Here is a 17,041-nt window from a genome sequence, read left to right on the forward strand (position 1 = left end):
ATATTTAAAACATAAATTATTTGTTTAATTTTCAATATGTGTAAACTATATCACTCTCAATATTAAATAAAAACAGTTGATAACAACATGGGGCCAAGCGTTTAAAGCACGTCATCCATAGGTAATAACATCTCAACTATTGTAGACAATTTAATCTTGGATTGCATGAGATGTCTGCAGTCCTCACTATTCATAGTAATGAGTTGCGCTTGTTTTGGGCCAACGTAATCCCTCTACTCTCACTTTTAATGTCGCTCATCAGACATAACAGCAGAAGGTACAACTTTTAACGTCTTTTGTTATGAATCAGTTTTGGCCGAGATTCAAACACATCGCCCCTCCAAAGAAATGTTAGGCTTAAGTCTCGGTTAGTGGTAACATACCTGTTAGTGTCCAGAGCTGCCAGATCCTGCTGCAGTTCCGCCAGAGGATCCCGAGTCAGTCCAAGCTTGCTGATTATATACTGGGGCACCTATTTCAAATTATTTCGTAAGAATGGAGAAAAAAATAGTCATTTATCGGATACCATAGACATTTTTAGCGGACAGTAAAATAAAAAAAAATTGTATTTTTTCGGCTTTAAAAGGCAAAAATAACAGGGATTAATTCTATACTTATATTTTATTTCTTTTTCGGGAAATCATTTATAATACGATACATGATTTTACATTTTTGCTGTGTTTCTAATCTATTTTTTTATAGGGGGGAAGGATAACCGAAATTTTACCCCAATATTCAAAAGCTAACATTTATGAAACGAGTGAAATTAAAAAAGTAAACTTAAAACTGCTGACTTTATTTAGTCCATACAATGTAATTACCTCAGTCTGAACTCCATGCACCACCCTGGCCTGTCCCTCCGCGGCCTCCAGGAGCTGGTAGAACTCTTCTGGATCAAACTCCAGGCACTCCAGGAGCCGGGCAGGACGGGATACTATCAACAACAGCTTCTTGATCAGACAAGTCAACAAAGCAGCAGCCTAAAAATAAAATAAGTTAATTTAGAATAGCTATTAGTTCAATGGTAAAAAATAAAAATAGCCAAAAGTGTTTTTTTTTACTAGTATGCTTTGTAAGTTTCAATATTTTTCTTCTCCATTTAGTATTCGAAATAAGATAATTCAAACTCTGTACTTTTTTATTTAAAAAAAAAAAAATATTTAATGTCTGTGTTTCCGATATGAAACACTGAAAACTTTTGTAATTTATGTGTGATATTCATTTTATTTAATGGAAACTTACATTGCCAAATAGTAAGAGTTGATTTCTTTAATAAAGAAAAAAATTGTGAAGTGTCAAAAATCTGGTTTCTTAAATGCAAAAATTGCATAAAAATGATTTTAATTATCTCAACATATAAAGTACTTTTTCTCACTTGTTGAAAAAGTTGAGAAAAAAATGTGCAAAAACTTGAAGTACTTAATGTACAATGTTCATGTTGTGTTGTGTATGTGTTGTGTATATGCTCTATGTCAGGCGCGTGCAGCGAGGATTTTTATTCTTATAAATAAGTAGCAAATGTTAATTTCTATTTATACTGGTATATTTTGCTTCGAAAGGAGGGGTGGGTGGGGGAGGGAAAGGAAATTGGTGCCTAAAACCATCATAAAACAAATCTTACTAAATTGATATTACAAGGGATAGAACAATTGAGGATAAATTAATCTTTCCCCCTAAATCAAAATATACCAAGATTTTAAGCTGCACAAGCCGTCACCCTGACTCTTTATGCATTGAATCTTGAGAGCAAAGGGAGAATTTTAATATTAAGAGTACTTGAATAATAATATAGAAAAATGTATAGTAACAAGAATGAAAATGTCCATCAGTACATTAATAAAGGCATTGCTTATAAATAACTAAATATTCGATGGCTCTTATTTTCTTGTGTATTTTATTTTTTTTAATTGTAAAATGTCATAAAACACACACAACAGACATTTTACATTTACAGAGTTGTTGTGCTAAAAAATAAAATTCTTATAAAAAATTAAAAGTTTAGAAATGCGTAGTTTTGAATAAAAAAAGACGTAAAAAAGTAAACACACTCAGATGTCTAGTTTTATATCTATCTAGGATGTCTCATTTATTTTTGAATCTGTACAATTACATCGTAAAGAGGAAAACTATGAAAATATAAAACATGAAAATAAGATTAAGACACTTTTCTCTGTAATTTTGATTTGTGTCACAAAAATTTTCTTATTCGTTAGGTAGCTTAACAACTTTGGGGACTTTTGATGATTATTGAGTTGAGTGTCCAAACATTTCAACCACTATTTGTAAACAGAAAGAGTAATTTTGTGTATAATCATTAGGAATGTACAGTACATCAATTTAGATCCCTTGTTCTAATGTATATGGATGAAACACAACTAATAAATGATATAAGCTATTGTAGCTATTCTAAAATTTCACATGTCATATTTTTACCATAAAACTTTAGTTTTGCTTCAAAACACGCTAGAATCTATTCATTCATAAATTGCAGAAAACAGAAAACAAAGTTGCCCCAAAAATATTAAGTAGCAACTTTATTCTTAGTCCTCAAGAAAAAAGTTTCACAATGTCCCATTCAATTGAAAAAAATCCCCTGATATTATATTATTGTTTTTGATTATTTATATGATGTAAAGAAATGCTTAATAGACATTACATGATTGAAATATTTTCCTCTATTTTGTAATGTTAATGATATCAGGGGGCGGAAAATTGACCAATGTTACAAAATTTGGAAACTGTGAAAAATTGCAAATTTGTATTGGAATCCATCTGTAAAGACAAACAAAACTTCACATTGATGCAGAGAATAACTAAATAATTCACTAAAGGGTGAAAAGGGACTTTTCTCATTTACTAGCAACTTAAGTAATAATCTCCCCCCCCAAAAAAAAAAACTGTTGAAAAAAAGATCAATGGGTTGCTGCAGACTACACAAGAGAGGACCATATTACAGTATCAGTAAAATTAAAAACAGGGATCTTACGGTATACAGATTACAAAAATAGAAAAAGTTTGCACGATGCTCTTTTAAACCAATCAATCAAGATTAAATAATAGTTCATAAATTTTCAAAGTCATTTAGTGAAACAACGTGTTTATAAAACTTTGGGTACCAGTATAATTTACAGTCACTACTTCCAAGTGGGTATAGGCTAACTGAGAAGGAGGGGGGGGGGGGGCAGTTCAATCTAATTGGATCATGCGAATAAAAGATTGCAATACAAAGCAAAACTTTCAAGAAAAAACTTTTATTCCAAGAAGATTTACATTTCACTAGAGCTGGAACTGTTTATAATAGTATTAAAAGAAATCATATATTTTCCTGTTAAAAAGTACATATTTGGAAACAGAGGAAAATGATGATTTCATAATTCTACAACCCCTACTTCCCCCTCAATATTTACCAACAGGCAAAATCTTCAAGGAAGGAAGGAGACATTAGAGAAGATTAATCTTAGCAAAAAAACTCCAAAAATCAATCCACTTTTCTTGCACATTAATTCCTAGAGTGTCCAAAATGCAACCAAAAAGTGGTGTTTTTCAAAAAGGTATTTTTTGTCGGATTATTAGATATTTATCATTGTTTTCGACCATATTACAAATCCTTAGCTATATAGGTTATCAATTACAGAAATTCACTAAAACTACAACGAGAAAATTATGATAAATATCAACTGAAATAGTAGGTACAGTTCTTAAAAAGTATCAAGAAACATACTTTTCTCTTTAACATTGGCTATACTAAAAAGCATTTTTTTAGTTGTTAAGTAAGAGGATCAGAAATAAATAGTGATCACTTAGATCAAAAGGTAATCCTAAAGTAGATGCTATAAAAACAAGAACAACTGAATCCATAAAGAGAAGTAAGCGAGGTATAGGAATAACATGTAATATAATAAACAACCCTGCATGTCTTTCGTTGGAGGCACAAAAATCACAAAAAAAGAGTTTGAGGGACGATTAATCAAAAGGCATTGACACATTCCTAAGTTTCAAACCCAAGAATATAAGTTTACATTAAAGCCCGTTAATGCTATACCATGTAAACTATAGAGCAGCTTTGCTCCTAAGCACTATTTAGAGGTGACATTAAGATGCACCTTTGCAAATAAAAACAGCCATTAAACAAATCTTATTTCTCCTATTGATTTTTATAGACCCATTTCTTGACCAAAGAACGATAATATAAATCAAATCATGGGTTAGTGCACAGATAAATGCAAATGTTTACTGTGAAACATTACCCAAATTGTTCTGGTGGTTTTTTGTCAAGTGAGTGAAATCCCCTGAAAGAAGGGAGGGAGGGGACATTTTACTAGAAATTATTTTGTTATACCACGATTTATAATCACGCTCTCTAATTTGTTTTTGAAACCCCCCCAAAAGGGGGGGGGGGGGGTCGAATTCGACCCTTGACCACTCCTTAATTTAGGTATTTTTGTACATCTTCTTTAAAAAAAATTTGAAAGTGGAGGGGATCTTCTCAACCCTCCACCCCTACCTACAGAGCATATAGAAGCACCTAGGGGCGTAGCTGCTAGTCACAAATATTGCAGGACAATGTCCATAATTTTTGTATGAACAATGAATGATTAATTACCTGTGGAGATTTATCCCTGGTCTGAACTAACAATTTCTCCAAGGATTCTGACATCTCGTAGAAATATCTAAAAACATTCAAAATTAAATTAGGTTGAGTTATGAAGAGGTTACGTTAGAAAGGTTCCCCCTAATAGATTAATGGTTCAAATTTAATGTTTTCAAGTAACAGCAAGAACCTGAAAGCTAGCCTGTCAATTAAAAAAAAAAGAAATTAATGTAACTTAGACCTAATTAAAGTGTTTGATATTGTCCATACATCAATTTCAAAGTATGTTGACGTTGTCTGTCTGTCTGGCTGAATTGTAATTTTACATATCATTTGAGCTGTTAATAAAGAGGAAAAAAATTAACAAAAGGATCATCTAATTACCTATTATTTTTTCTTTCAAATAAAAATAAAAATAATTTAGTAAAATTTAGTTTTAGACCAATGCTGTATTTATTTTACTAGATCTTCCGTTATCTATAAATCAATTTTTCTCCCTAAGGTTTGAGGCAAAGCCAATTTACTACTAATATTTACCTGCTAGTAATGAGTTTCTCTTCAGACTTAGCTAAACAATCTCGTGCCATTTCCAGAACCTAAATTAAACATTTAATCAGCTAAATTATTCAGTAATTACAATATTATACAACTAATATTCTAGTATGGCTTCGAAACCGATTAATATCCGGCGGTTATCCGGTTACTGAAAAATCATGAATAGCATCGTATTACAGAAAATTTTCTATAATATTAAAATTAAGAACAGCTTTGTTAACCCGGGCCTTTGGCCCCTCGTGACTTACAAAACTAGTTTTAATTTTTCATTTATCAACGGAATGCTGTCTATAATACGATGTGATAAATGACTATTATTTCATTCATAACAAAAAGGCAATTATATATTTTCTTTATTTTATTTAAGATAGAATATGAAACCCACTGAAATCGTCCATTTTAACAAAAAAAAACCTTTAGCTAAAAAATGTGAAGCAACCCTAAAATGAAAATCTCAATGTTTTTAATGCATAACATTACCTCAACTTAAAAATAAATACATACCATACTCCTAAATACCATGGAGTAAGGGAAGGGACAATGAATCGAATATTCAATTTTTAGGTGTCTCAGACTTTGGGTACTGGCTTAAAGGGAATGTACAAGAATTTAGCAGTTTCTGACTGACTTTGGGTACTTGCACAACAAATGCCGCAACTCGTGTGTTAGTTTTGAATATTGCAGACAAGTATCAATAAACTTAATTTGTTATGATGTGGCTGGTTTTAATAATTTTTTTCTCCCCAGAAAATATAATTTCATAGATAAAAACTTCATAGTGATATTTGTTTAATAACCATTCTAAGAACCCAAATCAATTTTGGGTTATGGGGCTATGGGTCGAATGGGTTCCAGGGAGATTTTTATAGTTATTAATTACAGAATGATTATGTCAGTCTGATGTGCTTGTAATCTAATTTCCAAATGAATGCTTTTTTCTTGGAACTCTTTTCTTATTTTATAGTTTTCTGTATTGTATTAACTCTCCCTTTATAATTTCTTTCATTTTTTCTGGAATTATCTGGATTTCATAGTCTTTCAGATAACTCTTAAATATAATTAATTGCCCATTGTCCCCTCCCTAACTCCCTGTAAATACAATAGGAGGAGGATTAAAAATAGATTTGTACTATCCCTTCATAATAAATATTCTTATACCTGGTGATGAACAAATCTAAGAATAGCTACGCTGTCTGGAGGGATGTCTATCTCGTCTGCAGGACCATACAGCCTAAACATAACAAATCTAAGAATAGCAACGCTGTCTGGAGGTATGTCTATCTCATCTGCAGGACCATACAGCCTAAACATAACAAATCTAAGAATAGCAACGCTGTCTGGAGGTATGTCTATCTCATCTGCAGGACCATACAGCCTAAACATAACAAATCTATGAATAGCTACGCTGTCTGGAGGTATGTCAATCTCATCTGCAGGACCATACAGCCTAAACATAACAAATCTAAGAATAGCTACGCTGTCTGGAGGTATGTCTATCTCATCTGCAGGACCATACAGCCTAAACATAACAAATATAAGAATAGCTACGCTGTCTGGAGGGATGTCTATCTCGTCTGCAGGACCATACAGCCTAAACATAACAAATCTAAGAATAGCTACGCTGTCTGGAGGTATGTCTATCTCATCTGCAGGACCATACAGCCTAAACATAACAGATCTAAGAATAGCTACGCTGTCTGGAGGTATGTCTATCTCATCTGCAGGACCATACAGCCTAAACATAGCAAATATAAGAATAGCTACGCTGTCTGGAGGTATGTCTATCTCGTCTGCAGGACCATACAGCCTAAACATACTGAATATTTTAATTATTAATACTTTTTAAACACTACAAGCGTCTCTGTTTTCGAAAAGTGAGGAATGGGAGGCAAAAAAGTATAAAACCACCCAGAAACATTACCAAAGAGGACTATCCACGAACAAGAGCACGTGATTCTAAGTACCTTCCAGCATTGATCCTGAGTATTTTCTTCCAGAATATAATAGGTCACTATCAATAAATAATATATTGACGAGAAAATTTATGTTTCACCACTTCAAGTTGAAGAAAAGTAAAAAATGTCCACCATTTTTCGTTAAAATTCTATCAAACGTTTTGTTGAGTTCAGGGTGTCTTTAATTGTCCATGTTGTCAAATAATAAAAATAAAAAAAAGTCAAAAGCACATTTACTATATCTCATATGTATGTTTAAATTAATGCTAATATGGATTAATTTACAATCTATGTAACACGAGTATTCGCATATGTATCATCAAATATCCATTTTATTAAAAGAATTAGCTTCATAAAATTTTTCAAAATCAATTAAAATACCTAAAAAAACATGGTGAAACATAAATTTTCTCGTCAATATATTGATAATATATGGTGTCCTATTATATTCTGAACGAAAATACTTAGGATCAATGCTGGAAGGTACTTAGAATCATGTGCTCTCGTTCGTGGATAGTCCTCTTTAGAAATAATTTTAGAAAAATTTGTGTATGTTTGTGTAAGATATAATCTTTGTTTACATTAACATTTGTAAAATTCTCATTGTATTGTAAATGTATTTTTTTTCTCCCAAAACTTTGTTTATCGTTTATCTCTTTAAACTTTCATTCTTCTGTTATTTTTGTAGCGTAGCAACTCAATATAAATCTTTAAAGGTTTCTCTAAAAGTCCGAGGGAATTATAGATCTTTTGGTTTGTATGTATGTCTTGTATATACCTTTAAAATTAACTAATATTATTGTTGAAAAAGTTTGGACAAAGCTAAACCAATTATGATTTAATTTAAGTACTTAATTTTTGCTCACAACTGAATGTTTAATATCTTAAATTACCAGTATAATTTACAAGAGATCTAAAGGAAAAAGACAATGGCCGATAAATTGATATACAACCCCGAATGAAAAATCACAAAATTACCCCTTCTGTAGATTAAAATTAGTAGCTGAAACATTTAAACACTCAACTTAATTAACCAACCAATCCAAATTCACTTAAGTCCCCAATGTGTAAAGGTAACGAATAAGGTATCGTTATTATAGTACTTTGGGGACTATTGTAATACACAGCACTTAGTCCCTTCTCCCTCTACATAAGATAGCTTGGCTCTGAATGAATGTTTTCATCCCTGTTATCCAGGTATATTTATCTTTTTCAACTTTCTTTCTACTTTTTTTCATCTAATTTACAGCCCAAAACTTAAAAACAAAAGATGCGCCAATTGAGTATAAAATATAGAGTAATGAAAGGTACTAGAGGAGGGATATGACAATGAACGATACATTATTCTTCCCTCTTCTTGTCAATAAAATACTGCTTTACAGTTATTAAGGGAAGTATGGGTGTTAGATTGATTAGATCATCTTTCATCCTTGCCCTACAATAAGTTATACTCTTATTTTTAAAGACTTTTAGATGATTGAATAGTCCTCTAAATCTAAAACCTTTGTTATTGAAACCGAGACAGAGTTTCATTTTCTCAAATTACATTCCATAAAGGACAAGTACCATAAAAACAATTTTTAATAAAACTTATTTAACAAAGTGTTGATTATGCCCTGTTGTACCAGGATGCAATGTGTCGGCATCTAATTTTAATGGTTTAGTCCATTATATGTAGTATCATAAAACCATGTCGTTGACATATTATTGTCATGTTGTTTAATCTGGATTGGTTAATTGCCTAATATTTTGGTAGTCATTGAGTGCAACAATAAGAATTAAATGTAAAGCTATTAATAAGATCAGATCTATTTTAATTTTATACACTATTTTACTATTTTAGTAGTATAGCTACTCTATTACGAGGGTCCGTAAGTACATCAATCCATCAAACTTAGCCAACAAGATCTGTGTTTTTTTGTATTGTTTGGTTACAGTTTTTGAGTTCTTACAGTCAACTGTTCTTTTCTATCCATGCCATTTTTGACATGGACAAAATAGTCCCTGTTTTCAAGAAAACCTGTCCCTAAACGTAATTCTATTTCTCTTTCCTTTTGTGAACCAACTAAAATTTAAGTAATTTTAACAAACACAAAAATATTTTTCATCTTGAAATGTATTTTCTACACGTTATGAGATGAAACTTGGTAATCTAATATATTTTATTTTGTACACTAGAAGCTTGGAAGAATAAATATTATCAAATATAATACGAAGCTACTCTGTAAATAGAGTTAGATCATACGTTCGACTGTCCACAACCCGTCATTCGTCACTACGCCAATGTAACATTCACGTTAATCAGAAAGGGAGGGGAAATCGGTCTATAAATTATGCTTGTACCCAGAGTTTCAAAAACACACACTCTTATTCGTTAGCTTACAACGTTAGGTACTTTTTGATAAATATTGATTAGTCTTCCATAGTTTTGCCTCTCTAAAAATCTATCGTTACCTTTCATTGTCGGAGATGAAGTTGTTGAGCCTCTCCTCCATCTGCTGCGTGGCCTTCGGGAACCTCTCCTTGTACAGCGTGTTCATCAACACGATCTCATTGTCAATCAGAGGCGTCCGGATGGGGGAACTGAACAAAAAAGATAATTATCATAGATATTAAATAACATAGATCGGAGTGATCAACCCATTTTATAAAAACATGTCTTTTTATTTGATAAGTCCAATAGGTACACTAACGGCTGCGCTTCTATCATCTAGGAGCTACGTTTTCGAATGAGAGAGAAAGTATGAGAATAGCATTAAACCAAACTTAGATGTAAAAGAGGACTATCCACGAACAAGAGCACGTGATTCTAAGTACCTTCCAGCATTGATCCTGAGTATTTTCTTTCAGAATATAATAGGTCACTATCAATAAATAATATATTGACGAGAAAATTTATGTTTCACCACTTCAAGTTGAAGAAAAGTAACAAAATGTCCACCATTTTTCGTTAAAATTCTATCAAACGTTTTGTTGAGTTCGGGGTGTCTTTAATTGTCCATGTTGTCAAATAATAAATATAAAAAAAGTCAAAAGCACATTTACTATATCCAGGGCGACCACTCCAAAACAAAAAAAATATAGTATTTTTATAGTATATTTTTAAAATCCATATAGTATATATAGTATATTTTTTTGAACACATATAGTATGATATAGTATCGGACTTAGAATTATTTAGTAATACATAGTATATACATCATCATTAATAACTCAAAGCAAAGCTTTTATCAAAGCAATTTCACAAATAAGGGGCTTACTCTGTGATTATTAGGCTAGGTATTAATGTGAGACTATAGGTTATTTAGGTTAAAAGTTTACTTTTGGTTAGTATTTCACATATATTTAATCATTTTTTGGATAGGTCTCAGGTTAAGGTGCTACAGGCTAGCTGGAAGGTGGTTTCTGGACAAGTAAAAAAAATTTAAATTTCTGTTTGAAGGGTTAGAGATAAACTTATAAAACAAAATATGCATCTTTTTGGATGTTATTAACGTAAATGAAGAAAAAATGTAAATAGGCCTCCAAGTTCTGGTCTTACAGGCCTGCAGGTCCACTCTGGACAGGTTATAGATAATTTTTTTAGTTGAAGAGTTAGAGGCCAACTTATAAAACAGAATAGGCATCTTTTTGAATGCCATTTACATATCTGAAGAAATCTAAAATCGGCCTCCAAGTTCTGGTCCTGTAGGCCTCCAGGTCCACTATGTGGACAGGTAAAAAATTCAAATTTCTTTTTTAAAGAGCTAGAGGTCAACTTATAAAACAGAATATGCATCTTTTTGGATGTTATTAACATAACTGAAGAAAAAAAATCGACCTCCAAGTTCTGGTCCTGCAGACTCTGCATGGAGAGTTGAACAACAAACTTCCCTTAATTGAACAGTTAATGGTAGGTATATATTTGTAAACAAAATGAGCTTATATTTGGATGTTATTTATATATTTGAAGAAAAAATAAAATTGGCCTTCAGGTTTAGGTGCTGCAGGCCTCCAGGTGGACTCTGGACACGAATAAAATAAAAATTTTAAATTTAAGGAGTTAGAGGTTAATTCATTAAACAACATAAGCATCTTTATATATGATATTTATATGTTTAAAGAAAAAATGACAATCGACCTCCAGGTTTTGATGCTGCAGGCCTCTTGGTGGACTCTGGACAGGTAAAATTTAAATTTCTTATTTATAGAGTTAGAGGTAAGTTTATAAAACACCATAAGCATCTTTTTAGATGTTATTTACATATCTGGAGAAAAAATACAATTGACCTCCAGGTCCAGGTGCTGCAGGCCTCCATGTAGACTCTGTCCAGGGAAGACCTGAAATTGATGGCGGATTTTATTTTTTTCTTCAGATATGTTAATAACATCCAAATAGATGCATATTCTGTTTTTAAGTTGACCTCTAACTTTTCAAATTATAAATTTGAATCTTTTACCTGTCCTGAATGAACCTGATCTTGGATCCCGATATGTTAATATTATCCAAATAAATGCATATTCTGTTATATAAATAGACCTCTAACTCTTCATCTAAGAAATTTTATTGTTTACCTGTTCAGAGTGGACCTAAAGGCCTGCAGGACCTGAACTTGGAGGCCTATTCATATTGTATTTTCTTCAGATATGTTAATAATCCAAAAAAATACATATTCTGTTTCATAAGTTGACCTCAAAAAATAAGAAATTTGATTTTTTGCCTGTCCAGAGGGGACCTGGAGGCCTGCAGGGCTTGACCCTGGTTGCTAATTTAAAATTTTTTTCAGATATGTTAATAAAATCCAAAAAGATGCATATTCTGTTTTATAGGTTGACCTCTAACTCTTCAAACAAAAAAATTGAATTTTTACCTGTCCAAAGTGGACCTGGTGGCCTGTAAGACCAAGAATTGGAGGCCAATTTTAATTTTTTCTTCAGATAAGCTAATAACATCATAAAAGATGCATATTCTGTTTAATAAGTTGTTCTCTAAATTAAACAATTTTTCTACCTGTCCAGAAACCACCTTTTAGCCTGCAGCACCTGAACCTGGAGACTTATCAAAAAAATTATTAAATATAAGAGAACTACTACCCAAAAGTAAACTTTTATCCCAAATAACCTATAGTCTCACATTAATACCTAGCCTAATAATTACAGAGTAAGCGAAAGTGGCAAAACTCCCCCCTCACCCTAAATTATTTCTATGAAAAATAACTGATATTTATATCATAATCACAAACAAAAATATATTTTAAAGGATTTTCTTCATCTCTTTCTTACTGTAGAGCTTTATGCATTTTTGTCGTATCACAGTATATAATAAGCCCCCCGCAGGAGCTAGAAATAGGAGAAAACCTACTGTGAAAATTAGACAAAACGCTCCTTAAGAGGCGTTGTCGAAAAACTGACAATATTCGTTTTTTGTTATATAAATGTAATATTATATAGTATATATAGTAAATTTGGTTCAAATAAAGGTAATAATATATAGTATATATAGTAATTTTTTGTCATATAGTATGATATAGTATCCAAATTCATCCTATATAGTATAAATAGTATATATAGTATGCAGTGGTCGCCCTGTATATCTCATATGTATGTTTAAATTAATGCTAATATGGATTAATTTACAATCTATATAACACGAGTATTCGCATATGTATCATCAAATATCCATTTTATTAAAAGAATTAGCTTCATAAAATTTTTCAAAATCAATTAAAATACCTAAAAAAACATGGTGAAACATAAATTTTCTCGTCAATATATTAATAATATATGGTGTCCTATTATATTCTGAAAGAAAATACTTAGGATCAATGCTGGAAGGTACTTAGAATCATGTGCTCTCGTTCGTGGATAGTCCTCTTTAAATAGCCTAAAACCATTCAGAGACCTATAAGAAGCTTCTAAAAAATATAGAACTCTATCAGTTATGAAGTCTTGAGCTACAGACAACAAAAGCCTTACTATACAGTATATTTATACATATAAGTTGTGGTAGACTATCTTCATGAGGTTATTAATTTGTTACAAACTCTGATACCGCTTAATTGATTAACCTGTGCATTTAAGGGAAGCACGGACATATTCCAGGCTACATTTCAAATAATAAGTGTAGCTTCTTTTTAACCTATGGAAATTTAACTTTTTATTTGAAGTTTTTTTTACTTATTAATTTCATACTCCTGTTTAAGTAGTATCACTGGGCCTTTAAGAAGTTTCGCTGTAAAAGAGAACCATATCGGTTTAGCGATAAACAAGATCCTTCTGTACAGACAGACTGAAGGATTAATCAAAACAAGATTGACCAATGGAAATTCTGTCTAAAAATCAAGACAAATTTTTTTAAAAATTATTTAGGTATATAAAAAAAATCGAAGGTTATTCTTTTTGTATATATGTACTATTCTGACAATTGTTTACCTAGCTATTTTGATATTATCCATTTCTCAATTTCCATGTTATATCACTTCCGTAAAAATGTATCGGTGTTTTACCTCGTAATGTTTATCGAACAAAACATACCTCCCTTACATCTTATGTAAATCGGTGGGTATTTGTTTTTATCTTTCTTATGCCTAGCCCCTGCAGGGCTTTTGTCAGTGATGCCCTAGGCCCATAACCCTGCGTCCAATGCGACTTATTATAAAAATACACAAATTAATAATAGTCTAACATATCTTCCTACGCTTGGCTTTATAATCATCAATTATCATTCTTTTTATTAATTTGCTATTATGTTTTTGTGCGAATATGAACAGTGAATATAACAAAATGTGGAAGGGAAAGCACAACCTAAAATTCATATGTAGACATAAATATTAACATTTACATCAGAACTAACAAATTCAAAAACTTTCATAAATACATACTAGCGAAGTTTATCTAAATTTGTCTGTTCGTCTTAAAAAGAAAATAAATTATTCAACTGCTATTTATGATAGACAATTGGATTTTTTTCTGTGAAAATTCTACAACTACTTGGTTTGTTTATCTGTCTTTAAGGCTAATACATTATCTAAATACTACCGATATTTAATAAGCATGGCAACTCTAATAGGTCAGTACGTTTATCTTAAACCTGTTTTATTTTATATCTACTTTTGATTGGTATTAAAGACGAATAATTTGATTAAATTGAATTTCTATCACTGCCTAGCTATTTATATATATAATAAATGAAATGCGTTTCAAAATAAATAAAATAAAATGCGCAAAAATATATAAAAAGCCTTTCAGAAATGCTCCAAAAATTCCATTACTGAAAATTCAATTTCCATGGAATTGAGTTTTCTTTAAGAAAAAAAATGAAGAACTTTTCTGTGCAAAAGTAGAGAAATTCTAGAATAGTTCTGTCACAGTTTAATAGTACTAGCGGCCTCGCCCCCACATTCAAGGGGAATTGCTCCTAAGGTGGATGGTTGCCTACCCCCCTACAATAATATGTTATAAGGGGTAGATTTTCTCTCTCAAAGCTCGTTGGAAACAGGGTGACCGCCTCTACAACCTCCCCCCCCACATCAGGACCAATCTATGTAGACGATTCGCATGATAACTAAGGCTCATGAAATCGGTAACATAATAACACTAGAAATCCCATCTTCTTTTAATGCAATAAATTCTAATATTTGTAAAACTTTAGGTAATACATAAATCTTCCAATTTTACATACTATTTCGTTTTAAAGATACAATTAAAAGGATAATTGCTAATTATTGTCATAGAGCTGCTACACTCTAAACAAAGTGCAACAAGATTTGAGGCAAAAAAAACAGGTCGAAATAAGATGTCATTAGCAGTGAAGCAAGTTATTATTTTTTACGGGGTACACAAAAAAGATTTTCAATCATTATTTTGCTTTGCAAAGTATATTATTTAATCAAATAAAATCTTATAGACAGGAATCTAAAGAGATAGATAATGGCCGATAAATTTATGTACATAACCGATTTTGTATATAGATAAAACAACCCCTTTTGTTCTGGTTGAAACGATTGGACACTAAACCTCATGAACCAACCGATCAAAATGCAATAATATTCCATAAAGTTGTTAGGCCAATGAATAAGAAAACGTAACTATACATAAATCTTTGGGGACTATTGTAATAAACAATCCAATGTTCCCTCCCTCCCTGCTTATTTATGTACTAAAGTCATGTGTTCTTTACTTTCCTCTTGCATTGGATTTAAAATGGACAATTAACAAAAATAACTCATTTTACCCAATTGTTTCTATTGAGAATGAAATGGCCTGGCACCCTGTATATATTAAAAAGTCAATGCTTGTCCGGCCTTTGCCCTACATAATCTTTGTTCCGTGAGCGCAGGAACGCACACAAGTTGACCTGCATTACAACTAACTCACACTTGCCCTCAACCAGGTTTAGGTTTTCTATTAGGAGAAATTCAAAAAGTGGTGTAATAAGTAGGAATAAAATATTAGGTAGTAGGAAAATTGGGCTATAACTTTTTTTTTGAATTATTGTATTTGTTTTTTTATATTTCGCTATGCCAATGATTTTGCTATATTTTGGTATTTTGAATTCATTCTTTTTGTTTACCTATAATCATTGAAAGTTTTGTATTGTGTTTTTTTTTATGGAAGCTTCATGATTAGGAAATAGTTTTATGCTATTTTCAATAAAAATAAACATATCAATAGCAAGAAAAAAAGCTAGAACTAAACAAAATGTTTTTAAGTTGAGGTAACCCAAGTCTAGCTCTGACCAGGTGTGGTGTGCCAAGTACAAAGCAAAGCAGCGTTTAGCCTCACATTCTAAAACAATCTATAACCTTCAACTTCGTTGTTCTACTAGGAAACAAGAACGGTCATAATCATAAAACATGGACATATTAATAAAATTAATTTGATGCTAGAAAATTTAAGCATTTGTTTACAAACTAACAAAAAAATCTTACTTTAAGACATACTTACAGACATAAAAAAGACAAATTAAAGAGTAGCCCTGCTTGTTTAAGCAAATATTTAGAAATAAGTGTGAATTTTGTTGACAATTCAAGAAATTTAAACTTCTCGTATTTCCTACAAATATTTCTTTCTATATTTTATTAATTTAACAAGAAATACCTATCCTATTATATAGAGCATGGTCAATTTTCATCTAAAGCTTAAGATTTCTATAACTACTGAGCAGTTGAGTTAACCTTTCAAAGGAAGCTTAACATAGGTCCCAGGATAGTTTTAGGAATACTTTAATTTTAGATTTAAAACTAGGGCCTGCTTTAGGTTATTTTTCTGCTCTTTCTTGCCCCTTAAAATACAGAAACTCTAGATTCTAGGAGCACAGCCTCTAGTGAAATGAGAAAAAAATAATTAAGTCTGTACTTAGCGCAACATTAAAAATTTACAATATAAATACATTTAGAATATTTATTTCATTAAATGAAACAATATACAAAGAAAATAAAGTTATGATTATTGTTTTGTTAGTATGTTAGGTTCAATTAGTACATATTAGATTAATACATTATTTAATAGTTAAAGATAGTATTACAAAGTACTTGTTTTTCAGTTATTAAGCACGTTTGTTTGTTAGATCATTGGTTAGCTTGTTTGGTGGTTTATTTTTTCACTTTTAACTTTATGATATTAGCAAGTTTAATACATGGTTGAATTGATAAGTAGATAGTAAGCAGGGTGGAGGTTGGAGAATGTAGGGTGTTGGAGGGCCACAGTCCAAGATCTCTGTGGATTGTTGAGGACTTAAAAAATGTAGAAACTACATTTTTTAAGGCAGCCGCCAGTCAGCTGCAAGAATCTTGTAGCAGATTTATAAAGCTTCATACAGATGCATGAAAAAGGCCCAGCTACAAAGCCTTTAGTATCCAAATGTATAAAACAAATGGAGAGTTAGCATAAAAAGGAAAGAGCAATTGGGGAGATTCTGGGGCCGCAAATGATATCCTTCTTCACAGAGCAGATAAATATA

The 17,041-nt window shown here is 31.5% G+C and overlaps 1 protein-coding gene across 7 annotated transcripts in view; it reads right to left on the reverse strand.

The window, feature by feature from the left end:
- The window catches only part of dop (microtubule-associated serine/threonine (MAST) protein kinase dop), a 256,094-nt gene that overhangs the window by 12,224 nt on the left and 226,829 nt on the right, over window positions 1-17,041 (reverse strand). For all 7 annotated transcript variants that reach the window (XM_080158449.1, XM_080158448.1, XM_080158447.1 and 4 more), the window contains 6 exons: window positions 9,556-9,684; window positions 6,305-6,377; window positions 5,129-5,187; window positions 4,604-4,670; window positions 822-980; window positions 384-472 (listed from right to left, as the gene is read on the reverse strand). In XM_080158449.1, the coding sequence (XP_080014575.1) occupies window positions 384-472; window positions 822-980; window positions 4,604-4,670; window positions 5,129-5,187; window positions 6,305-6,377; window positions 9,556-9,684 (576 nt within the window). The remainder of the gene's footprint in view (window positions 1-383; window positions 473-821; window positions 981-4,603; window positions 4,671-5,128; window positions 5,188-6,304; window positions 6,378-9,555; window positions 9,685-17,041) is intronic.

This window comes from Acartia tonsa, chromosome 4 (assembly GCF_053477335.1).
Source record: "Acartia tonsa isolate MP-2025a chromosome 4, ASM5347733v1, whole genome shotgun sequence".
NCBI classification, from domain to species: Eukaryota; Metazoa; Arthropoda; class Copepoda; order Calanoida; family Acartiidae; genus Acartia; species Acartia tonsa.